The following is a 26,132-nucleotide window of genomic DNA, read 5'->3' on the forward strand; positions in this document are numbered from 1 at the left end:
AAAAATCACTTTGTTTTCATACCAACATTAATTAAGAAGGATGCTTTTTTCATTGAGTAAGCTTTTCCTATTGAGAAATCTATAGGAAATTTGTTATTCTTATTTAGTTGCAAATTTGACTTCTGTGCAAAATAATACGTGAGACGTCATCCCATATTACGTTCTCTGCCAGTCTTTTCTCATTTTGCAGACTTTCTCAGTCTAGTAATCCAGTAACTCCTTTCCAAAATATCTGTCCACTCAAAATTTTAAAAAAAGCCCAATAGGAAATTTTTTTATGAAGCCAGAATTGATACCATTCTGATATAAGTGGAGGGCTTCAGCTCATAGTAAACTGTATTCTCTAATGTATCCTATGGATATAGTTCCTTCTATGTAGACACAAAATGCTATACAGACTTTTAGTCTGTTGGATATCTCAATGCAATAATTTATAGAAATAGTTTTAAAATGTAGCATTTTGAATGAAGTGCGACTGATATGTTTATTTACTGCTCCTTATCCTGCATTTTGCTTTACATCATTAAAAAGGATTTTAAAAAATACTTTATGTACAACTTGTTTGTATTGGTGTTTGGTAAAGTAGATATGCCTACCAGTGCTTGGCACATAGTAGGTACTAAATTAATAGCAGTGTAGTAAGTGAATGAATAAATGAATCCTTGGATGAAAAAATTATGAACCAAACTATAATTGCTTCTTTGTATCTGGTATCATGCTAGAAGTTGTTTGCAAATGCAAAGATGAATCAAAATTGAGGAAGAAATACAATGTAGTAAGTGCCATATCTGCTGAGCCAAATATCAGTAATTCTTCTTTATTTTTTCAGAAGCTTTTTAAAATCAGAATTTTACAAGAATTAACTTTCTAGACTTCTGGCATATTTGTAGCTGGTTGACTCTCATTTACATTCTTTACCTGGTTTTTGAGTTCTTTGGAGAAACAGTGCTGTGCAGAAAATCCACAAGATTTGCTTTTAAACTGTTAAAATAAATATAGATTCATTTTTTCAAAAGCATATCAGTTATTTTTTTAATTTGCTTTTTATTTCTATAGTACTTTAGTCTTCAAAAACTAGTTTTGAATCATGTCATGGGCTTTCTGTTTTAAAGGATATTTAATGTTTATGAAATCAATTTTCTTTTGTTATGTTCTTATTACATTTGTTTATAAACTAGATTTCCTTCTGTGTTAGAGGATGCAGTAGTCCCTATGCAATGAAGAGTTAAAATTTTCATTAAAGACTTCAGGTAAAAGGTGATCATACTAATAGGAAAGTTAAATAGAAATAATGTGAGTAGTCTTATTTATTAAAAAATTATAAAGACTACTTATTGAATAGTTGACATTTAAATAAGTTCTTATGATTCTCTTTAAACCTTAGTAATATAGATTAACAATTTGAGAATCGACTGCATGGTTTATTTTATAAACCATTTTAACTGTGTGTTTGGTACATTATCAGTTTCTTAGCATGTGCAATTGTCTGAACTCTGAGTAAAAGATATTTTCATTATATGTAAAGTGATTCTTGAAAAAAATTTAGAAGATAGGAAATGTTATTAATCTATAACAGGTAGTTTAGTTATGTCATCAGTTCTTTCTTGAAACTGAAGTCTTTTCCAAGTATAAACATAAGTAGAGATAAGAATATATATACACACACACATATATACACAAACACATACCCCCCCACACACATATATATTCCTTAGAGGTATTTGTATGGAAGGTCTACTTATATCTAAGCTGAGTTTTCTCTTCTAAACTGTAAGGCTTCTAAGTGTATTATTGCATTTTTTTTGTAATTCTTCAGCCTCTTTGGTTCTTGCTTTTTGCTTTGTTAATTTTTGAGGTGTAATCTCAAAGGTCCTTTGTATGGCTATCATTCTATAATGATTTCCAATTTATATAAAATTAGAATTTTGATCTTTAAAAATAAGAGTAGCAAGGCACTCAGATCATATAACTTAAATTCCCTCACACTTTTCCTCCTCCTCCCCTTCCTCTTATGCCTTATCCTCCTCTGAGAATTTAAGTAGAATTTAAGGCATTTCTTTGGACTATTCAAGTAATTTTGGAGAAGAATAACCGATAACCAGCCCAAGCTACAATGCTGTTTACCACATTTATCAGTAGTTCTCAAAGTATTGTTGGAGGTCCTTCGGGGGCCCCCAATACCGTTTGCAGGGGGTTTATGTTGTCCTCCATTTTCCAACTACATATCTTTCTGAGGTTGGATTTTCTTCATATAGCTCAACCAAGGCAACCTATCACAACCGTTTGAATGCAGAAGCATATATGGGGATCCAGCTGTTTCCTCTGGACATTAAAATGATTTGCAAACGTTTGTAACAGTGTCACTCTTCCCACTATTTTTTTCTGTTTTGGAAAATGTGGTTATTTTTCATGAAAGTATGTCAATCTGTGTTACCATGTAAAAGTTCTATTATAGTTATTTTAAAGTAAATAAATATTTTAAAATTTCATTTTTAATATGGTGACTCTTAATACATATCACCCACATAAACAAAAGCTTTCTGGAATCTTGAATAATTTTTAAGAGTATAAAAGTGTTCTGATTGTTGTATAATTCCTTGAACTTGTTAACACAAGTGAACAGATACATGTTGGTGGGTGGGAGGAGGGAGGGAGGAATCAGTAAAGGGACACAAAAATCAACTACATTGTATATTGATAAAATTAAAATAAATAAATAAATAAATAAAAGTGTTCTGAGAACATAAAGTTTGAGAAGTTTTATAGAATTGTATAGTGAGATGTTTTAAAAATATATTCATTAAGAATTAATATAGAATAATTTTCTTGCTAAGAATTACGTTGGTATAACAAAAAAGTAGGATTAGTAAAGCTGGGATTAATAAATTTGTATAACTTTTATTTAGATCTTGGTCTTATGAGAGATCAGTGCCATTGAGTTTAAAATCTTACATTTCATAATGATAATTTTCATTACTTTTATAGGCTCAATTACTCACAGTAAAAATAGCTGTTTGTCATTATTGAGTTCCCAGTCTCTTGATGTACACAGTTAATTTCAATTAAGGAATCAGACTCCTTGTACCCAAAGCCTTGCACATAGGTTATCTAAACCAGTATATTTGACTTAATGTAAATTAAGGAGTCGATGAAATGAAATTCCAAATAAAATAAGGTTTATGTTGAAGACCACTTGGATTTTAGTGTTTCTTTTCTTTTCTTACTAGTTAATAACCATTTTCCAAGGAACACATTGACTATGGAACAGTTCAAAGTATATCAAATGTGCAGTTCAACACTCAATTAGTTCTTAAGTCCTGTAAGTTTTTCTGTACTCAACATCTCTCATATCCTTCTCACCTTCATCCCTCACTTAGTCTACCTTAGATCCACCTTCTTTCCTCTGTCATCTGAGCTAGCATGCTGCTGGTACTGTGCTTCCTTCAGCTCTTACCTAAAAGAAGTCTATAAATGAAAATTTGAATTGATCTCTTCTCTACTTAAATTCCCAATGTCTCCATGCTTTCTCCTGCCTTTGCCTTCTTGATATGCTTCCTGTCTGGCTTTTCAACCTTATCTTTGGTCCTTTTTCCATAAGACTCTGAACCCAAATGTACTGAACTGTCATTCCTTGTCTTTGCCTCAGATATTTTCCTTGCCTGGAATTTCCTTCTGTTCTTCTTTAGCTGTTGAACTTTCTCGTCTTCTATAAATTGCAATTTAGGAGAGTCTCCTTAACAAAGCCTGTGTTCACCTATCGAAGACCACTGAATACTCTTCTCCTTTATGCATCACTTTATGTAGCAGATCTATGTTGCAATCATAACACAATATAGAAACCTCTCTACTTAGAAATGTCAACTTTAGAATTTTCATAGATAAGACAAAGTCATGTGCTAGAATCACTTCTGTTTGTCCTCAGCAGATCTCTGGGTCACATGTGGGTAGAGTATTTTTTTATAATTCAGCAAGTGGGGCACATTTGGTACCTTGTTGAATGCTTGCTTTTTTTGTGCTTATTCTGAGGTGTTTTATTCACCTCATAATTAAGTTAGTTACAAAACCAGAGTGAAAGTTGTATATAATGTATAATTGAGATAAAAGTTCATCTCAAATTACATAAATGTACATATTGGTTGTTTGTATCATGTCTTTGTAAATTTATGAACAGGTTTTTGTAACCTAACATCACAAATAGAAGAGCTTCTGTATTGTAGTGTTTTGCTTTTTACTCAACACTACAACTTCTGTATTGTAGTGTTTTGCTTTTTACTCAACTAGTCTTTCAATTCCTTGACACAGGACTGTGTCTTATTTATATTTGATACCTAGTGCCTTTGGCAGTGCCTGGCACATGGAAGGTATTCACCAAATATGTGTTGAATTAATATCGTATGTAAAGATAGAAGAGATGTTTATGATCATATTACAGCTTGGAATATGTGTGTATGCATGTATGTGTTATGTATAAATGCAGAAGGACTGTGGGTTAACGCATATGTGTATTGATAGGATTATATATCTTAATGTTTATGTAAGAACCATAGAAGTTTAAGGTGGTTTTATTTCTGTTCCTTGTGAATGTTTCAAGGTGTGTGCATCAGATATGCTTAGGAAGAGATAGAATGAAGACATTTATTTGAGAGGGCAGGAATCTACCATGTGTGTTGCAACCATACATACAAACATCCTATAAGAAGCACATAGGTATCTTTAGAAACTAGAGTAGGTACACTCCCTTCATTCTGTCTGTCCTCCTCCTGCTTTCTAAATTCCTTTCAACTATTGTCCATCTCATCCTACAATATCATTTTCAAATTTATTGACCAAAAAAGCCAAGGTAGCATTTATTATCATAAAATAAATGTTTATTTTTAGCCATATTATGCCTTCACTCAACAATTATGTATAATCATAATTATACACAGTAACACCCACACTGCAAAGACTTGAAGGCAGGCATGCTATACCCTGCAACTTCGGCATCTCTCACAATATTTGATATAGGGTCATGCACATTGTTATATCATCTTTTTAATAATCTTAGGAAGAATAGTCCAAATTATTCTACTTGATGATTAAAAAAATCATTTTAAGACCCTGCACATTTGTCAGAATTTTTCTGTATCCCCAAATCTTCCTCAACCCACCACTATTATGAACATCATAGCAACTACTAGTAATGAACATCAGTGTTAAGTTATGTATAGAACTTTTGAAAACAACTGTTTGAGGCAACAGAGATCCTTTTTCCTCAGTGCATCTTTATGTAAGCATATTGTGCATTCTTTATAATCTGGTACATAACCATTCCAAATTTAGGAAAAAGAAGTAGGAAGGAAAGACTGCTGCCAAGTTTCTGTTGGTGAAAATATATCTGATTATCCAAATGATCAGCAGATAAATTAATGAGTTCTTGCCTTGCCAATGCGAAGAAAATGAAAGAACTAGAGAGACAGTGATGCTTTGATATTTTTAAGAAACTACCCATTATTTGATTTATTTTGCACAATGACTTATATGGTATGGTAGTTTTATGGCTATGCTAATTTCCTATGTCATTTGCTGAAAATCTCAATTTTTCTAGTTTAGGCGACAGCAATTTTTTTCTGTCAAAATAGTAAATATTTTTTGATTTTGAGGGCCACAAGTTCTCTGTGGCAACTAGTTCACCTGTCTCATATAGTGCAAAAGCAGTCATAGACATTATGTAAACAAATGGGCATAGCTGTGTTCTAATAAACTTTATTTACAAGAACAGTTATCTGACCCCTATCTAGTTGATAGACTTATTTACTTCCATTATGGAAGACTAGAACAAGCTCTTTCCATAACACATTATTTTTCCATAGTGTTTCTAAAAATCAAGGTACCAAAATTGTTGTATTTCTTTTTATAATGATGTTCAAAGGAGTTAAAAGGTTCATACATTTTTTCTTCTTTTTAAAATTTGTTATATGCTAGTGAAGGGGCAAGCTGACCTCCTTATTGTCCTTCAGACAATCCAATCACGCCCTTGTCTCAGGGCTTTTACACTTGCTGATGGTATGTCTGGAATATGAGTCACTCTACCTGTTCATCTGGATCTGTGCTCAAATTGCACTTTATCGATGAAATATTCCTCCACTGCTCTACGTACATAGCAACCCAGCTCCACACATTTACCTGCTCTATTCCTGGCTCTCCCTATCTTCAATCCTCTGCTTCTCCCTCCTCTCCCCTTTCCCAAGGCACTTGGTACCATCTGCCATACTATATATTTTTTATTTCGCTGTTCATATTCGGTCTGCATCCACTTGACTATTAGAAGTGAGGAGAGAAACTATTTTGTTTTCCCTAGTGATTAAAATAATCCCTGGCACATAGTACTCAACAAAAACTGTTGAAATGAATGAATGAATGAATGAGAGACCTATCTGTACCATTAATCAAAGCTTTGGTGTTTTCAAAATAAATAATTGCATATTTAAATTTCAGGAGCAGAAAACAGTTCTTCCTTCAAGACATGCAATACCTGAAGCAGTAGAAGACTTTCTCTGCAATTTCCTGATCAAAATGGGAATGACCAGAACTCTTGATTGCTTTCAGTCTGAATGGTAAACAGTTCTGATGTAGAGAAGCTTCTGGAAATGCTAACAACATTTAACATGTGTAGTTTAAACTGTCTTAAAAGACTTTGAAATGACTCAGTTTATGCTAAATGGTTGGAAACCTTCCTATCTACACCCCTGAAATCACAACACATAGCGTGCACACACGTGCGCATGCACATACACACACACACACACACACACACACACACACACACACACATCAGGATATCAATTGCAAAAAATTTTTTATTAAATAACTTCCTCAAATATTCAAGTTTAAGTTATTTTTAAAAAAATCAGTAAAGTAGAGTATCTTTTGGAGTTATATAACACAAACTATTTTATTACATCCTTTTCTATTATTTTTGCATTATTATTAAGGATATTATTTCCTGTATTTAGACATCCTATTTACAGTACTACTTTGTTTGCTTGTTTTATTTATAGTGTAATGTCCAGCCTTTCTCTACTCACACAGATGATTGATACTATTTCTATAAGTATTCTTTCATTTAGAAGAAAGTGGAATTGTATTTTCAAGAAAAACTAAGCAGAAGGTTTTCTTGTTATAATTGAAAATTTAAGTAATTTATTGATTATGAAAATCAGGAGGAATGCTGTCTTTATTCCTTTGCTATAGCAATAATGTCACCAGGCATCTTTTCAGATTCATAGGATTCTTTAAAGAAACATTATTAAATAACTAGATATGAAAATATATTTGATCTTTAAAAGACATCGCATATTATGGAAAGAGTTATTACTATGCTATATAAAGATGTTTATAGTGTTCTTAGACTAAATCAATTTTGAATATAGAGTAATTTGCAATTTCTACTAATCCAGCTATCAATGTAATTTTTTTTTGCTTTTTTTTGTTCTCATCTATTGAGAACATGCACATAAGAATAATCAGTTTTGTTATTTTAAATTGTACATCTAATGTTAATAAATTTATTGAGGAAAACCATTTTTAGTTAGTACAGTCTAAGAAAAAGAGCAAGTTTGGTGGTGGAAAATAATACTGCTTCTCTTAAATCTGGAAATTGTGTGAATAATTAAATAATGATTTATAAAAATCATTATTTATAAAATGTCCCTAAGAAGTAATTACAAATATATTAGAAAATACATTTTGTAAAAGTAGGTCCATGTTTAATTCGCAGTATTAATGAAATGAAAGATTAGTGTGATTCAATTACCATTTTATTTTCTATGAGTTTGTGTTAGGACTTGTATTGTTTACATGTTAGGCCAGTCCAAAGTGTGAAATGATTTCCATAGAAAAATCTGGGTCCAAACATACTCTTAGCAATTAGTTGATGGTTGTTTTGTTATATTATCCTTTTATATTTAGCAATCTGAATCGGTGAGATGAAATTTCAGAAAACTTCAATAATGTTAGGATTTGAAGAGCCTCTAAGTAAGCACACGCTTTGGCATAATATTACAATCATAAGGTAAAATTTGTATAAAGTATCTCGTTATAATAGGGGTTTAGTAATGCTGTGGTTCAAATAATTTTATCCTTATTCCTAGCTGCCAGTCTGAAATGGGATTATACTGTGTCGGATACTTTGTTTTACTTGAAATATTTTTTATTTTGATCAGAAAACTATTCTACAAAGGATTATAAGAATGTTAAATATAGTGTTTTCATCATTTTATTACAGAAGAAAAACACTTAGAATTTATCATTGCTGTGAATTCTCTTAATATTACAAAAGGTGGGGAATTCAGCAAGGCTTTTCCACTGTCTGTAAAAAATAAACAAAAAACTGGGCAGTAGAATTTGACTTATATTTTTCCATCCTCAAATAGTAAATGCGGTAAATTCCTTTAAATACTGGGTCAGAAAACTAATACTTTTGGGCCAAATCTGGCTTGCCTCCTGTTTTTGCAAATAAAATTTTATTGGAACACAGCCATGACCTTTCTTGTAGGTATTGTCTATAGCAAAAGCAAAGTTAATTAGTTACGAAAGAGACAGTTTGGCCCAAAAAACTTTTTTGCAAATTCTAGAATATTTATTTTCTGGACCTTTACAAAAAAAGTTGACAAACCCTGCCTTATATAATATATATAGGTGAATATAATAGGAATTTGTTCTATGAACCACTAAAAAGTTCTCACTGTGGGTTTAATCAATGCAGTGTTTATATCTGTTGAGAAGTACTTTGTGGAAAGTGCTAATTTCCCAGGGGGCAAAATTAAAGAAGGGGTAAAAATGGAGAACATATAGTAGTGTAATTTAATTATCTTTACCTGAGCATATAGTCATCCTTCTCCCTTCATGCCCGAGACTGCTCCCCTGGCTTGTCACTACTTGCTTATCCTAAAGGAACATTTTGCTGTTCTTTGACTTTTTCTCTTATTACCAACTTCTTTCTTGAATTCCTCTTCCCTTTCCAGCCAATGTTTTCAAAATAGGGTTTTTATTTTTTTCTTTCTTTACTTTTTTACTTCCTATTCGATCCTTGATTCTCTCTAGTTTGGCTTCTGTTGTTAGCATTTCACTGAAGGTAGAATGTTAATAAAAATGCTGTCAAAGGCAACAGTGCAATTATTTGTAACATTTAATTATTAATTTAATTTTTTATTAATTATAGATGAGATTGCAAATTAGGATTGTGTTTCTATAATTTGCAAAAAAAGATAAATATTACAGCTTTTAGCCAGTAACATTTGACATAATATTTAATTACTCGAATGTGGGAAGTGCAGTTACAACTTTCTGGGGACAGTTAGGTTTTAAAGCCAGAGCCTAGAATTGAAATTACCCTTGAAAAAACCCTTATGTTGCCCAGTATGTGAAGGAAGTCTGTGTGCTGTTGTGTATACATTACTGACTCAATGAACACAACACAACTAGTTGTTCCTTCATCATTTAAACCTATTGCTGTTTTTTGAGTTGATGAGGAGGAGTTGGCTTCTGGTTCTGTGTCATGTAAAAATTTTTTTCCCCAATCAGTATTAAGTTAAACACAGGAATGTTGGAACTCTTATTTAATGCTAAGTTTTACTGAGCCACAGTATGCTAAATTTGAGCACCGTAGATATGAGGGTACTTCAAAATGTTCATGGAAAGATTCATATTATCTTTTAATTCTGTTTTTCTATGAACTTCTTGAAGTGCCTTCGTATATCTCCATAGATTTATGTACTGTGATATCAAGAAGGCATCCTTGTAGGTGAGTATTAAACTTAAATTTTTTGAACAAAATTAATATGGTGTTTATAATGTGAAGGATTTAAAAATATTTAAGATGATGATGCTTTAGGCTTATCACTTAGAAATTTACTTTGTATCATTTTATAGGTAAAGTATGTTCTCATGCATTTTTTCATTTACTTATACTAACAACTGTATGTAGCAGATGGGCACTATCATATTTCCATTTTATGGATGAGGAAAGGGATTTTCGGAGGTTAGGAAATCTGCCTCACTAAGTTTCATCAAGTCACAGCCAGTACGTAGCAGAGTTAACCCAGGCCAGACTGATCTTAAAGATCAGTATCTTAATCACAATGTTGTATTGTGTAACTATATAAGGGAATCTTGGAAAAAAATAATTAATTTTGATTAATTTTTAAATTAATTATTAACCTAGTTTTTAATCTAATAAAGGTGCCTTTTGGCTTGGCAAAAGACTAAAAGAAATTGAATAACTTGATGTAGAATCCAAATTCATTCCGATTTTCCATACCAGCTTGAGGAATCATGAGGCCAGTACTAAACTTTTCACCTGTACTATATTTTTCCCATGAGTACTCTGCTTCTGCAGTGATAAGTCATGGTGATGCTGGGGATTCTAGCATCCTACGTTTGGGTGGTAATTAAAAGGATTTTGTCATTGGTGGTAAAATATTTCCCTAACTCTCTCTGAGAACATGGAGGAAAAATTCTCCTTTGATGCTTTTTATTATTTAGATAGATGACCTTTTCCCTGAATTCTACATCCTATGCCTTGAGTGCCATCATGAAGGTATAAAAATAATCCTTACTCTTCTGACACCATTTGTATGTGTACAGGAATTCTGTCATTCTATTCATCATTTGTGACAGTGGGTCTTAAACTCATTTGGAATATAGACAAGTCTTGTAAACACCCCATGTGTTTTCTCCCTGAAATGCATACACATTCTCCATTTCTACATAAGTTGTTTACAGATCTTATTTCTAAGTAGTTTATGGAACTTATGGTAAATGTAGTATTAAAAACAGTTATGTAATTTATTGGCAATACTTTTATTGGCAATTTTGTTGGGAGTAAATTTTATTACAAGTTTCTAACAGTTAAAACAGTATTTTTTTCTCACATATACACTTTTCAGTCTTCTTCTAAGCGTGAGGGAACAAGAAGGAAGAAATAAAAAGGCCAGGATATTTCTTAAAGCGAAGCAAAACAAAACACATACACACAAAACTGAAACAAATTTAAGAAGTCTTATGTAGGAGAATGTGGGATTTATTGAGAGATATATTTCTGGAGTTTGTAGATTAAGATTCCCAATTACTTATAGTATTAGCTAATTGTGAGTTTAAACTCATCTGCCATAATTTTACAATGATGGCAGAAATTTTGCATGATAAATGATTTTTGAATGTCCTAAGATAGATATGATATAATATATGCTATGTTTTGATTTGTACTTCTTTTACCACGTTATTTTATTTGCATAGTATTTAATTTAGTAAATCTTTTTTTCCTTATAGAAATAATTGTTTCAGTGATTTTTTTCTGCATTAAATAAACCAAGTTGCTGAAAACCAATTTTATGGTCCAATACTTCAATCCATCCCTATGTCTTCTCTTTTGAGATTACTATAAATCACATTCTAAATATGTATAATATACTGAATATATGATTAAATGATTATCTATTTGCTGTTTTATAAATTATGGAAAATATTACATAATATTTAATTATATTAACCTGTAAGATATTCTACAGGGGTCCCTTGCTGGTTTCTAAAATATTACATAAGGTATAAAACACAAAAATATATGACTTTATTAATACGTAATATATTTATAAACGTAATTTGTCATATGAATATACTGATAATTAAACTCTAAAATTATGATTTATAATATGAAAATACTGATAATTAAACTCTAATATTTAGCTCATCTAGAGCAAGCTTTGTAGGAGTTTCTTTGTTAATAAATTTATTACTTGAAATATTTTTCTATGCTCAAATTGTTCTTTATTTAGCTTTATTGATTGCTAAATACAGTGATTAAAATTGTAATTATTTACAATCTATGAATGATTCTCTGATGAGAAAATAGAAATTCCATGCCTCCCACCTCCCTCTTTACCAACCTGCTCCCTCCATCCTCAGGCATTCTTCTGTCCTGTCACAGACGCTGAACCATACAGGCTGTCATCTGAGGCCAACGCTCCTCTTGTCTACTGGATCCCAGCTCCTCTCACCTACTCAAATACATTGCTCCTGTAATTGTCCCTTTCTTTCCTGCATTGTCAGTTTTTTCCTTCTCTGCTGCATCATTCCCATAAACATATAGATTTACAGTAGTATCTTACATTTCACAAAAGGAAAAAAAAACACCCTGGACTCAAAATTTTCTTCTAAGTTTATTTTGATTTCCTAGGCTCTGCTTTATAGTATATCTCCTTGAAAAAGTTTGTTGCCACTTTCTCATTTCCTCCTCTGTCATACCCGCTCTAATTTGGCTTTCATCCCTATGACTCTACTGAACCTTTTTTTCAGTAACCTTCACATTGCCAAGTTCAGTTATTGATTCTCAGTCCTCTTTTTCAATCTCCTGGTAGCATTGGTCACTGTTGCTCATTCCTTCCTCCTTGTAACACTTTCCTCACTTCTTCCCTGGGCCACATTTCTGTCATATTCTCCCACTACGTCACTGGCCTTTATTTTTTAGTCTCTTTTGGTGGTGTTTCCATTTTTTCCCCAACCTTGAAACTATGGAGTGTATTATGGCTCACTCCTAGGACTTCTTCATTTCTTTCTTTATGTTCACTGCTTGGCTGGTCTCTTGCAGTCTCGTGACTTTAAATCGTATTGATATACTGATGATTCCCAAATTTAAATTGCCTAACCTGACTTTTTCCCTGAACTCTGAACATGTATAACTGACATTCATCTTCACTCAAATGTCTGCTAGACATATCATATTTAACATGAACGGAAACTGTTTCTTGATTCCTCTAGCCACGCAGCTTTCCGTTGCTCAGCCAGAAACCTTGGGGTCATCTTTGACTTCTCTGTTTCATCAACACCTGACAGCTGATCCATCAGAGAGCTGTATCAGCAGTACATTTAAGCATGTCCAGAAGGTACCAACTTCTTATAACCTCCACTGCTATAAACTTTGTTCATGCCATCATTTTCTCTCTTCTGGACTATTGCAGCGGCTGGTTAACTGATCTCTCTGGTTCTACACTGTTGGGAAAATGGAACAATTTGGTCAGGCTCCCCTCACCTCAGAGCCAGTTCAGGGTTGTTCAGTCACATTGTGTGTATGGGTGGAGTAAGTGCGCCTGCAAGGTGGCGCCGCTTTGGCTGGTGCTTACTGCCTCGGGCGTCTGCCCTGTCCAGCCATGTTTTTTTCCAGACCTGCAGCTTCCAAGGACCGTGTGGCTGGTTACCCAGCTCATAGACCTGCGTGAAGGGGTCTGGTGACCCAGCCTGGCGTGTGTGGGGTCTGATGACCCAGCCTGGCATGTGAAGGGTTTGTGACCCAGTCTGTAAATGGGCTTGAGGGGTCTGTGGGCTCCAGACCTACCCCTAGCTCAACCATTGGCCCAGTTGGTGCAGGATTACCGGCAGGTAAAAGAGCCGCGACAACTAGCATCGTTGCCTAGCTTTACATATGCTTATTCTTCTGGAGTCTGTTTCTTCAAACAGACTAATCCTTTAAAAACCTAAATATGATCATTGTCACTTGTCTCAAAACCTTCCTATGGCTTCATTCTGATTCAGAGTAAAATCACTTTTCTCATCCTGGCTTCCTGCTGCCCTGCTGTCTTCCTGACTTATTTCTCACCATGCTTTCTCTTGCTCACTTAACTGGCTCCAGCTCCAGATATTCCAGCTATACTAGATTTTTGCTCTTTCTTGCAGATGCCAAATACTTCCTTGTCTCAGGGCCTTTGCCTTTACTTCTCCAGCCCTGGATACTCCTCTTCCCAGAGAACCACATGGCACAGTCTCTCATCTCCTTCAGGTCTCTACTCAAATATCACTTTGTCAGTCATGACTGTCCTGTATAAAATAGCACAAACACCACCACCAGTCTCCCCACCTCACTGTCTATTCCTCTTACTCTTCTTTATTTTACTAAATAGAGCTTATCACTATTCCTGCTGAAATGGAAATCTATGAGATAGGCACTCGGGTAGTTCTGCCAACTTCATCAGTGTCTGGACCAGAGCATGATAAACTATGATGATATTAGTACCTAGCAATTCATTCATATTTTATTTTAAAATATATTATGAACATTGACATTTTAATTCATAAATATAATATAGCAACCAATTACTATAAAATTTCCTGATACTTTTTGAATTGTACATAATTTAAGTCAATTTGATAGGAAAAAAACAACATAAAGCCTTTTGTTTGATTTTATTCTAGGTATGAGTTAATACAGAAAGGAGTAACGGAACTTAGAGCTGTTGGGAATGTTCCAGATGTCTACACCCAAATTATGTTTTTAGAAAATGAGAACAAAAAATTAAAGAAGGACTTGAAGCACTACAAACAGGCAGCTGAGTATGTTATTTTTTAAATGACATTTTTTCTTTTTATTTTGGACTAATTAAAAGTAAAGTGTTAAATGAGGCTGATATGTGTTGTGTATTAGAGCTTTAATTCTGGAGAACTGAATTATATTTAAGTTCTAGTTGTAAAGAATGTTATAAGCTTCACTAACAAGTTAATTGAACAGATGACCAGAACCCTCACAAATGCACCTCATTTGCAACAAGAATGGAATGCAGGAGGTTGTGTAGGAGATGGTAAATTTGTTATATGACAGTCACTTCCTTATGTATTTGATAATCTTTTTATGGTTTGTGAAATTTTCTCCTGTGAGGATAACTAATTTATGAAATAATAATAAAGTTATAGAAAGGAGAGAAGGAAGGAAGGAGTTAGTCTATTCCTAGTAAAGGAATTTTAGTATTTGAAAATTCACCAAAAGGAAAAAAGTAAAGTAGGGACTTTGGGTGATAATGATATGTAGATTCATCAGTTATAACAAATGTACCCCTTTGATGGGGAAGGCTGTACATGCATGGGGACAGGGGATTTAAGGGACATCTTTATACCGTCTGAATAGGTTTGCTGTGATTAAAACTGTTCTAAAAAATAAAGTCTGTTAAAAAAAAGAAAATATAAAACTATCCATAATTTTGTCACCCAGTGTTAGCATTTTGTTGGATATCTTTTTGGACTTTTCTCAATACATATATATATATTTAAGTGTAACTTTTACATAAAAACTGTAATAATGCCTTATGTCATATTTTGTAACTTGCTTTTTCATTCAATAATATATGATAAACACATTTTTATGAAAATAATTTTTATTCTAAAAAGTTAAAAAAATTCCTTTAAAGAACCCTTTGTTTTGTAATTTCCTGGCGTGAATTTATGCACAGAGGAGACACTTAACAGTTAGAAGCCAAATCTCTCCACATCTTTCTTTCTAAAATTAATGGAAGACATGCAATTTTGGTGAACAATTTTAGATAAATGACCAGTGATATTCTAGCACAGAAATAGGTGAATGTGTTGACTTGGAGTAAATCTACTCATCTGAGACAATTCTATATTGGAAAAATCAATGCTTTGATATGGAGGAGAGTTTATGCTTTACTTATTTCTATTAAATATATTTAAGGAAGGGCTTTTTCTGTTTAAAAATCATATTAAAACTAAAATTAGATTAACTGAACCAGCATATAGAGACATAATTTTTTTATTCAAAACATTTTACATTTACTTGTACATATTTGTGGGGTACAGTGTATTGATTCAATACATGCATATACTTGCACAGTGATTTCCTTAGGGTAGATAGCATAGTTTTGTACCCAAGGACATAATATTTTTAAGATTTTTGAAAAAAATTTTAATGTAAAGAAACATGACTTTGCATTGCAAAGTGGGGGAAATGTTTCAAATAAACTGCTTTTAAAAGGTTGCAATAAATAAAAGATAATTTGTATGATCATTTATTAAGTTATTACATGCACTTGTAGAAATGTTTTTACAAGATATACAAATTTTGTATTATCTAAGGATGTGCAATTTAGAATTTTATATTTTACATAGAGTGTATGATGATTCACAGGAATGATATGTAACTAGAAGCAGTGTTCTCTCTGTTCTTGGTTCTGTTTCTCAGAAGTAGTTTGCACCCTTTGCCCTGATGCTCACTGTGATTTTACATACACCCAATGGATACACTGGCAATTTGATACAGCAGATTGCTCACAGTGCTGCCTGACATACACACTATTTCAGGTCCTGATTTCTTTTGGATTATTGCCTGAGTTTGCTAATTTTCTTTTGAATAGATACAGCCTCTTTATAAAATAAGATTTTGTTCAGTGATATTAATCATTGTTGATTACCAGTTGTTTATTGAATATTATATTTATTAGCTATAATAAAAAATATTAACCATGAAAATTATTAATTTAATGTTAAAAGAAGCCATAATTAAAACAGGTATCCCTCAAATAAAATGTCTCTTGTTTGTGTTTACTAAAGTATCAGATTATAGATTTAATTTCAATGGTTTATGGTTATTTCTCAAATATATCTCGTTCAATATAATTTAACATCTAATAAATTAGAAAAGGAAAATATTTATTTGATTTAATCTACTTGACATGGCAAATTTGAAAGAAAGCCACTTGACCATTAGTAGATGCTAAATATTTATTTTGTTGAGTAAACATTAAGCACATTGTGCTCACACATTACCTTTTGGTGAGGTGCATCCCTCTAGACTAGTTCTACTGATAAAGTCTCAGAAAACGGAGAATGAAGTTTTAAAAAACTTCCCAGACTACATCTGTCATGTTACAAGATTGCTCCAAATTGTAATGTTTCATCACCCAAGTTTTTCAATTTGACTTGTGAGGACATTTTTCCAGTAGCAATTAGTGATAAACATGAGATTTCCTTTATGGAATTTGACCTAACATTTGCCTTTTTAGGATTAGACTATTGCTTAAGGTAAGATAGTTGTAAATGTAGAATAATTAATATATTATATGCAAAAAGAATTAGTTTACAGATGTCATATATTGTCCTTGATTATACTGATGGCATTTAATGATGTGTCTAGGAAAATCAGAGAAATTATATAGGTCTAAAGTTAATATTTATCTGGGGGGAGAGTTGCCATGGAAGGAGTATTGAACTTAAAGTTCAAAGATCTGGCTTCCTATGTGCTGTCACTTATTTAACTCAGTTTTCTGAGTTACTCTGAATTTTCTTATTACTAAACTGGGAGTAATTATACATAATATTATTAACTCCTAAGGAATGATATGACAATTAAACGAGACAATCTATGTTAAAGAGCTGTGTAAATCACAAAATGTTTTGAAATGTCAGCTATTATTATCAGTGTCTCGAAAGGCTGTCTTTTTAAAAAAATCATCACATCATTAGTATTTTTGAAATTCAGCAATAATGGAGCATGAAAGAAAAAATGAAAGGAGAAAATATTTCATGCTAAAATATCATTTGAATTGCTATAATTAAATCAACAAATTGTCTTTTTCTCTGTGGTAACCATTGCTGATTTATGAACAATAGAGTTTCCCTATAATTGGTTTGCTATAAATGTAGATTATCTTCACAAATACAAAGTTTGGGAAGTAATGGGTGCAAAAATTTTCTTATAGATGTTTTTAAGGAGAAATTGTATTATTTTAAAAAGATTTATAGGAAGATAAAAATATATTACTTAATGGGTACTGGAGAGAAATGATATAAGTTGACATCTTTCTTGGAAAAAGAGAACATGACTTTAGTTTTCTATTGAAATGTGTAACAATTGTTATTTTAAATGCAGAGGTCTAGAATTTAAATAACCTGCCCTACAGTTGGAGAGAATTGGTGGTTGAATGAAGACCAGAAAACATCACTTAGAGTTATAATACACTGTTAAGAAACTATTTTATAAACCTTGTTTTATTTGGTAGTTGGCCTGCCAAATATTCACCTTGCTCTAAGGTCCATAAATAATTATTATGTGTTTGATTAATTGGGAACCTATTTGCCTAACCTTATTGTCTATTTTGACTAGCATTTTATGTTTTCTTTTTATATAGCAGGCAATGCTAATACATTCAGTTGGATGGTTTACTCCTCAAAGCACCAGTGTACTGTACTCTAACATCCTGTAGTCTGGCTTTTACCTCACCTTTTTTCACGTGGCCTTCTTTAAAATATGTAAGGAACTCACACAACTCAATATTAAGAAAAACTAATAACCCAATTAAAAAATGGGCTAAGCTCTTGAGAAGACATTTCTCCAAAGAAGACTTGAAAATGACCAAGAGGTATATGAAAAAAAATGCTCATTGTTGCTAATTTTCAAATTAATGCAAACCCAAACCAAATGAGTTATTACCTCATAGAAAAAAGGATAAATGTTATCATTGGAACCCTTGTACACTGTTGGTGGAAATGCAAAATGGTGTAGCCACGATGGAAAAGTTTGAGGCTCCTTTGAAAATTAAAGGAGAAGTACCATAAGATCCAGCAGTCTTCTTTCTGGATATTGATCCAAAATAATTGAAATCAGAATTTCAAAGAGATATTAGCACCACTATTCACAACAGCCAAGATGTGGAAACAATCTAAATATAGATCAACAGATAAATGGGTAAAAAAAAAAATGTGGTATCTTCATGAAATGAGATACTATTCAGCGTTTAAATAGAAGAAAAATCTGCTGTATGAGACCACATGGATGAACATTGAAGACATGCTAAGTGAAATAAGCCAGTCACAGAAGGACAAACTTTGCATGATTCCACTTACATGAGGTATCTAAAATAGTCAAATTCATAGAATCAAAGAGTGGAATGGTGGTTGCCACAGGCTAAGAGGAGGTAAAAATGGGGAGTTACTAATTAATAGGCATAAAGTTTCAGTCAAGCAAGATGAATAAGCTCTACAGATCTGCTGTACATCATTGTACCTATAGTCAACAATAGTGTATTATAAACTTAAGAATTTGTTGGGAGGGTAGATCTCATGTTGTGTTCTTACGACACACACAAAAATAAAGTGAACAATATAGAATAATGAATGGTATTGGCCTATTGGACAATTTTAATGCTTATCTATTTTGCCATTCCTTACCATATACCACATTACTATAAAATATAATTTTTGCCGTTCTTTTTTTGTTATGATTTACATACATTGAAATGTACAAGTCTTAGCTGTATAATTTTGACAAACAGATAAACTCTTAAACCTCCACACCCATCTCAATATGGCACATTTCTGTCTATCCAAAACTTTTCCTTGTGTTGCTTCTTATTCTGTGGCCTAGTAATCACTGTTCTGATTTTTTTCTCCTTTGGTTAGTTTTTTTTTGAAAACTTCATAAATGGAATCACAGAATGTTCTTTTTTTGTGTGACATCTTATATTCAGCATAAAATCTGTACAATTTATCTATGATTTTTGTTTGTATTGGTAATTTATTCCTCTTTGTTGCTGAGTAGTATTTTTTTGTATAATGTATTACTACAATTTGTTTATCCTTTTTTCATTGAGTTGTATCCAACTGTTGATTATTGTAAATTAAACTGTTATGAACACTCATGTATGAATCTTTTGTGGGAATGTGTTTTCATTTCTTCTGTATAAAAACTTAGGAGTGGAAATTCTGCATCAAAGGGGTAGATGGATGTTTAACTTTTTAAGAAACTTCCAGTCCATTTTCAGTCCAACATTAAAGTTGGGATATTTTACTCTCTCGGTAGTCATACATGAGAATTCCAGTTGCTCCACAAAGTCTCAAACATCAAGTGATATTAGTCTTTTTAATTTTAGCCATTTTTGTGATTATGTAGTGGCATCCTGTTGTGGCTTTGATGTGCATTTTCCTGATATCAAGTGATGTAAAACCCAATTTTTTGTGCTTATTGGCCAATGTCTTGTTTTCTGTATGTTTGTCTTTTGCCCATTCTTGATTGTATTGTTTGTCTTACTGAATTATAAAAGTTCTTTGTATATCCTAGATACAAGTTCTTTTCAGAATATTGTGAATATTTTCTCCCAGTGTGTGGCTTACCTCTTCAATTTCTTAATGGTGTTTTTTTGATGAGCAGATGTTTTAAATTTTGATGAAGTCTAATTTATCTTGTTTATGGTACTGCTTTTGATACTTTATCTAATATATCATTGCCTACCCTTAGGTCACAGAGATGATCTCCTACATTTTCTCATAAAACCTTTAAAGATTTAGAATTTTTATTTCGGCCCATGATCTGTCCTTAATTTTTATATATGTGTGTGAGGTAGGAGCTGAAAGTTAATTTTCTTTTCCATAAAAATATCCAATTTTTCCAGCACCATTACTTGGACACATTTTTTTTCAAACCTCATTGAATTTCTTTGGCACTTTTGTTGAAAGTCAAATGACTCTGTAAGTGTGGGTCTATTTCTGGACTCTATTCTGTTCCATTTATCTATTTGTTTATCCTTATACCAATACCACACTCTTGATTATTGTACTTTTAAGTAAGTTTTAAAGTCAGATAATGTTAGTCTCCTACTTTTGTTCTTTTTTGAGACAATTTGGCTATTCTAGATGCTCTGTATTTGCATGTAAGCTTTAGAATTACTTTGACAATTTTCGTAGAAAGACATGGGTAAGATTAGGATTGGGATTAAGTTGAATATAAATCTTAATTTGGGAAGAATATCTATGTGTGTGTATGTGTATGAAATATAGGAGGGTACTTCAGAAAGTTTGTAGGAAAATAGAATTAAAGGATACTATGAATCTTTCCATGAACTTTTTGAAGTATTCTCATATAATTATCGAATGTGTATATATTGTTGTTGCATTGAAAGCTGCATGTAATAGGGACTGTGTCTTGTGTTCAGTATATCCCCAGGGCCTATCGCTGTGCCTGGCACATAGTAGAAGCTTAAGTGATTGTGTGCTATTAGCATTTTGGCTCTTTAGTTAAGCTTTTAATAAATTTTAGAGTAGTTAGTTTGTGATTTTTGACCCTTTCATAGTATTCCTTTGGAGTAGACATCAATTTCTTTTCATTCTATAAAGCTAACTCTTTCCCCATTTAGGGTATTGTCTTCCTTGGCTGGACTTTTACAGTAAAGAAATACAATGCAGACCAGAAAGGGTGCATTGGGAGCCCCAGATATTTGGCAGAAAATAGTACTGGAAGATGAAAAATTACCATTTTAAGTATAATTAAATACTTTATTTTACTTTCTGCCAGAAAATATAGACATAAAGAAAGCAAATTTAATGGCAGTTAATATTGAGAAAAAATTAAGGTGCTTTACTAAGGGGCCCTAATTTCACTTACGAAGTTCACTTCTATAAAAGGTCTAAGAGTGCCCAGCTTTTGTGAAGACCCATTTAATTTAATGACTTCCAGAAACAAACACTGTGAAAATGAAGATAGTAATGAGGCCCATAAAATTTCATGCTTTAGTGTTTAGGTAATTGCTTGTTAAATTAAGAAGGCATTTTTTTCTAGACACGGTATACCCCTTTCTTTTTTGTTAAGGATATGATGAAGATTTTTCTCTAATCTGGTTGAATTCCATTTTGGACATCCAAAATTATTGCAATATTAATTTTAGTGCTTTAAATTAATTCATTTATAACCAATTAAAGATAATGAAGTATTTGATAATTATATAATTACTGTTATCAGGTATTTCTTTGACTCAAGTTTGCACATGAGAAAAATATATGGCAAAGATGGCCTACCTTGATTGGTGCAGGTAAACAAGAAAGTGTTTATATGTTTTATTTTGCCAAATTATGATAGCAGAGTAATCCAATAAATTCACTATTAAAGTTCATTCCAAAATACCTGAAATTATTCAGTTGATAAAATTATGTTACTGGGAGCATTCACTTAAAAATAATTTTTTAAAGCATACTATTAAATCACATTCATATAATTTGAAAAATAGAATTTTTTAGGCCATATTTATAGTATCATAGGAATATGTGTATCTTAACACTGCGTTCTTGAATTGTAGATTTTGATGTGCTGGTTTCCCTGAATGGGGAGGTTAGATAGTCATTGTCCCATTTCATTAAGACAAAGCATATGTGAATTTTGTTCTTTATGATATACAAATTTAAATAGATTTTTCACTGAATAGCTCTTACTTCATTGTACTTCAAACAGAATTTCTTATTTTGCTGTCTGTGTTGATAAGAAAATACTGTATAGTTTAAAATATTAATTGCTTATATGAATATTTTAAGCTTTATTCTTTAGTACAACTTTTATTTTATTAAGCACATGAACAGCAGGAAGGTCATAATAGGAGAAACATCACCATGAAATGAATTTAAATTGTTTTACTGAGTAGACTTCATTTGCACAAAAGGAAAGCAAGTCTCTGAAACCAATTTAATGGTCAGAAAAACTTTAAGGTCTAATACTTCAATCAATTTCTATGCTTTCTTTCCTGGGATGAGCACAAATAGGCTTCTAAATGTGTATTTAAAAAGTGAGTTGATGCAGTGCAGCACTTTTGTGGTTCTGCTTAAGAAACTCTGCAGCATTATTTTTTAAAAGTATTTTTAACCTATTGTGGGTTTACATTTCAGATAAGATAAATAAAACATAACCTAATTTATATAATTTATCAAGTTATTACAAGTAAGACAATTTTAGTAGACTCGAAATAGATGTTCATAAAAGTTAAAATTCCTTTTTTAGAAGATACACCGTGTTACTAATCACCATGTATCCTAATATTTTTAGTGCATCAGAGGAGATTTAACTACCCATTGGCAAACCTCTACTTTAGGAAGATAAGTCTAGCTGTTGGAAGAATTGAATATATCTTTTCTACTATACTAAGCAGTAATAGTAATACAATGATAATGCTGATGATATGATGATTATGATTACAGTAATATCAGTATTTTATATGTGCAAGACAGTTTATAAGCCACTTTGCTAAAAATACTTAATTGAATAGCCTTTGAGGCCCATTGTATGCCCATTTTGCAGATGAAAAATCTGATATTTACAGAGGTTCCCTAGCTTGCCAAGGTCACGTTGTGAAGAATTTATATGTAGAATGTGCTCTTTATACTAGAATTACTCTAATGAAGCAACTGGACTTGTTAGGTAATTATTTATGGAGACATAATATTGGATTTTTATTTATACTTCTAAGCAAATGTGGTAATATGTTTTAGATAAACGCTCATTCAACTTGACACATTTTAGAACTTAATTGATTTGATAGGCCTATCAGGATATTCTGTAGAACTTTTAAAAAATATGAGTTTGAAATCAATGTTTTAATATCTTATTCCTTTTTTTTTTTGCAAAATGCTTTTACAGATTCATTGTTCCTTTTTTAGAATAATTTGTTTCTTCTATTGACAGCCTTTTCCCACACTTCTAATAAAAAATGGTATCATTTTCTGAATGAGTGGAATTTAGGTGAGGTTCTCTTTTCACAACAAAATATCAACTCAACCATTTACTTTTCCCATTCATTCTACTTAAATTCTCTACTGCGCTTACTACTTTCTATTTCATGGAAGTGGCAGACATTTTCTTCTTTTTTAATCCATCTTCACTCCTAGGGAAGCCGTGTGTGCCTGAGCCTCGAGAGTTAGGAATTTTTCACCTTTCTTGCCTCTTTTCACCTCCTCAGTGTTGTGGCCAAACTCTTCCTTGTATCTGCAGTTGCTCTTTGTAGGAGTTTCATATCTCTACCCTAGGAGTAGGAGACCTCTACTTGGTTTGATGGAATATCGGGCCCAAGATGGTTACCCACTTTTCTTCTACTCTACTCTTATCTGCAAAGTGTGTTTGCTTGTGCCTTGTGTGTTGCCGTTTCTCTAGGAGCCTAGGAAGTAAGCAGTGCTTTGTGCCTTTTCCCCAGCACCACTGTTTATCCATTAGGGAGCTCTCTGTGTACTCTTGGCCTGCTCCCAATCTTTCTCATGAACTCTTAGTAGAGGTTTTTGGAAAAGCACTTGTAAATGAGTTCAAACTCCTCTTTTGTCAGGTGTACCCAGCCATCTCAAACTGCCATGCTAACCATCACTTGACCTTACTCAGTTCTTTAAAATGTTTAAGTGATTTCTGGTGTTCTCTCTCCTCTGCTTGGCCAGAATTTATATTCCTATCTTTACTTGGAGTGGCTTGTCCTTATTTTGATTTCATGTTACTTGGTTGCCTTGTCACTTCAGCTCTCTGAAGTGTTCAAGAAAAACATGATTTTGTAGTCCATCTGGCTTTTTGTTGTTGTTAGGGTAGGACAGTGTTCTTTGTAGATTTCTGCATTCTGATTAAAAGCAGGAAGTTTTAATTATTAGGTTTTGTTAGCAAAGAGTAAATAAAACTATTGCACTAACATTGGAAAATAAACTATGAATATTTGAAGAAAATTTACCATTATGTTTTGTTTTTACAATAGAGATATCTTGACCAGAAGCAATACTATTATATTTTAAAACAATGCTTCAATTTTAAATAGAATATTTAAAACATTTTTAACACAAGCAAATAGTTGAATCTTCACCTAATGTCATTGTCAATATTATTTTAGAAAATGTCTCTCATAATAAGGGAATAAAAAGATGGCCTTAATGTACTCCAAAGATATTCTTGAATCAATAGCTGGGAGACTGCTGTTAACTGGGTTTTACCTTTGTAGTCATTGAAAGCATGGATGTTAATGACTTTCAGTTTCATTGGTTACTGTTTGCCAGAAATATCTTCTGAAAAGATATGCTAAATTGCAAACAGCTTGATGGTAAAATAGCAATGTAAGCCTTTTAAAAAAGTTATCTAAGTTTTTTCTTGTAGTAAATAGAAAAAAATTGTAATTGTGTGCACAGATGAGAAACCAAATCTATGAAATGGAAACCTGCAAGACTGTTAGTTTATATCAAGGTCATTGAGTACCATGAATATGTAGCAGCCATTGTGCTAGTTACTAAGAAAAAATTGCCTCCAAAAGTTGGCATCCTGATTTTTTGTGTGTGTGAATGTAAAATGGCAATTAAAACGTTGTGTAAATTCGTAAGTTTTTTGAGAAAGTTAACATAGGAGATAGTACTTAAAGTTTGGTATACTCTAGCTTAGCTGGGAAAATTGTCATTTTTCAAAGGCATGGTTTATGTCTTAGGTTTTGCCTTTTCTTTCCTTCATGGAGTAAAACAAAAGTCAGTCAGTCTCTCTCTCTCTCTCTCTCTCTCTCTCTCTCTCACACACACACACACACACACACACACAGCTGAAACCTGGAATGAATAAATTGTTTATCTGATCATTGCTATATTCCTCAGATGTTTTTTCAATACGGAATATTTGAGTCAACAGTTTCTTAAACCTACAAGACTGCTGGAATAAAAATGAAGTGAGAGTTAAAGGGAGGGAGTTGACTATGAGTATTCTGAGTTATTTGGACATTGTTTACATGTGATGAAAACTACGAAATTGGCAGTAAAGAAAAAGAATAATACAGATCATTCAAAAAAATGTTGCGGGGGGAAAGGGTAGAAAGAAAGATACTTGGAGGAATAGATCAGAGACACATTCACCATACACTCCATGTGATTTGATCTTGCAGCAAGAAGTCTCACTGGTCAACATATGCTCCCTTGGGGGCCTGAAAACCTAATCTCATTACACAAACTTCTTTGGTAGCATCCCAGACACTGCTCCCCAGTGATTGCTATGACATAGTTTAAAGCAGAAATTTGTTTGTGCACATTTATTTTATGTGAATCTGAGTTTTGAAATATTGTGACACAGAGGAGCAGATTTCTTCCATTTTGATTCCAATGTCAGTGCTCTAACTCAGTCCATTTTTTAGAATGTGAGAATCTCAGTGTGATAGTACTTTATCAGTTATCCAAGATTTTTAGAGAACTACTTTTTCATTATAAATTATATTTTACATTATCATATTGAAACTAACTAATATTATGGAGGTGAGTGAAATATTCCCATTAAATTTTCATGTAGAACTTGGGCTTAGAAAGAATGCTGTTACTTACTTTATGCCAGGGGTTTGTAGGAGATATATTCAGTTAAAGAATTCTTTTGTTTTACAACACAGATATTGAAGAACTTTCTCATCAAGTTACCAATTATTTCTAGTAATCCGATCCACTGGTGGTGTATATTTCTCATACAAATTACCAGAGTAAAATTTTGGTTTTCCAGAATTTATATACTTTCTTTTCCCAATTATCAGAACTAAATAATCCAATATATTCTCTTTTAGCCTTATATTCCAGGAAGT

General features: G+C 32.4%; 1 protein-coding gene across 1 annotated transcript in view; it reads left to right on the plus strand.

Moving 5' to 3' along the window:
- SPAG16 (sperm associated antigen 16) overlaps positions 1-26,132 on the plus strand; it is a 909,927-nt gene that overhangs the window by 12,319 nt on the left and 871,476 nt on the right. The window contains exons 4-5 of the mRNA XM_063105549.1: positions 6,478-6,596; positions 14,224-14,361. Of these exons, the coding sequence (XP_062961619.1) occupies positions 6,478-6,596; positions 14,224-14,361 (257 nt within the window). The remainder of the gene's footprint in view (positions 1-6,477; positions 6,597-14,223; positions 14,362-26,132) is intronic.

This window comes from Cynocephalus volans, chromosome 1 (assembly GCF_027409185.1).
Source record: "Cynocephalus volans isolate mCynVol1 chromosome 1, mCynVol1.pri, whole genome shotgun sequence".
Classification (NCBI taxonomy): Eukaryota; Metazoa; Chordata; class Mammalia; order Dermoptera; family Cynocephalidae; genus Cynocephalus; species Cynocephalus volans.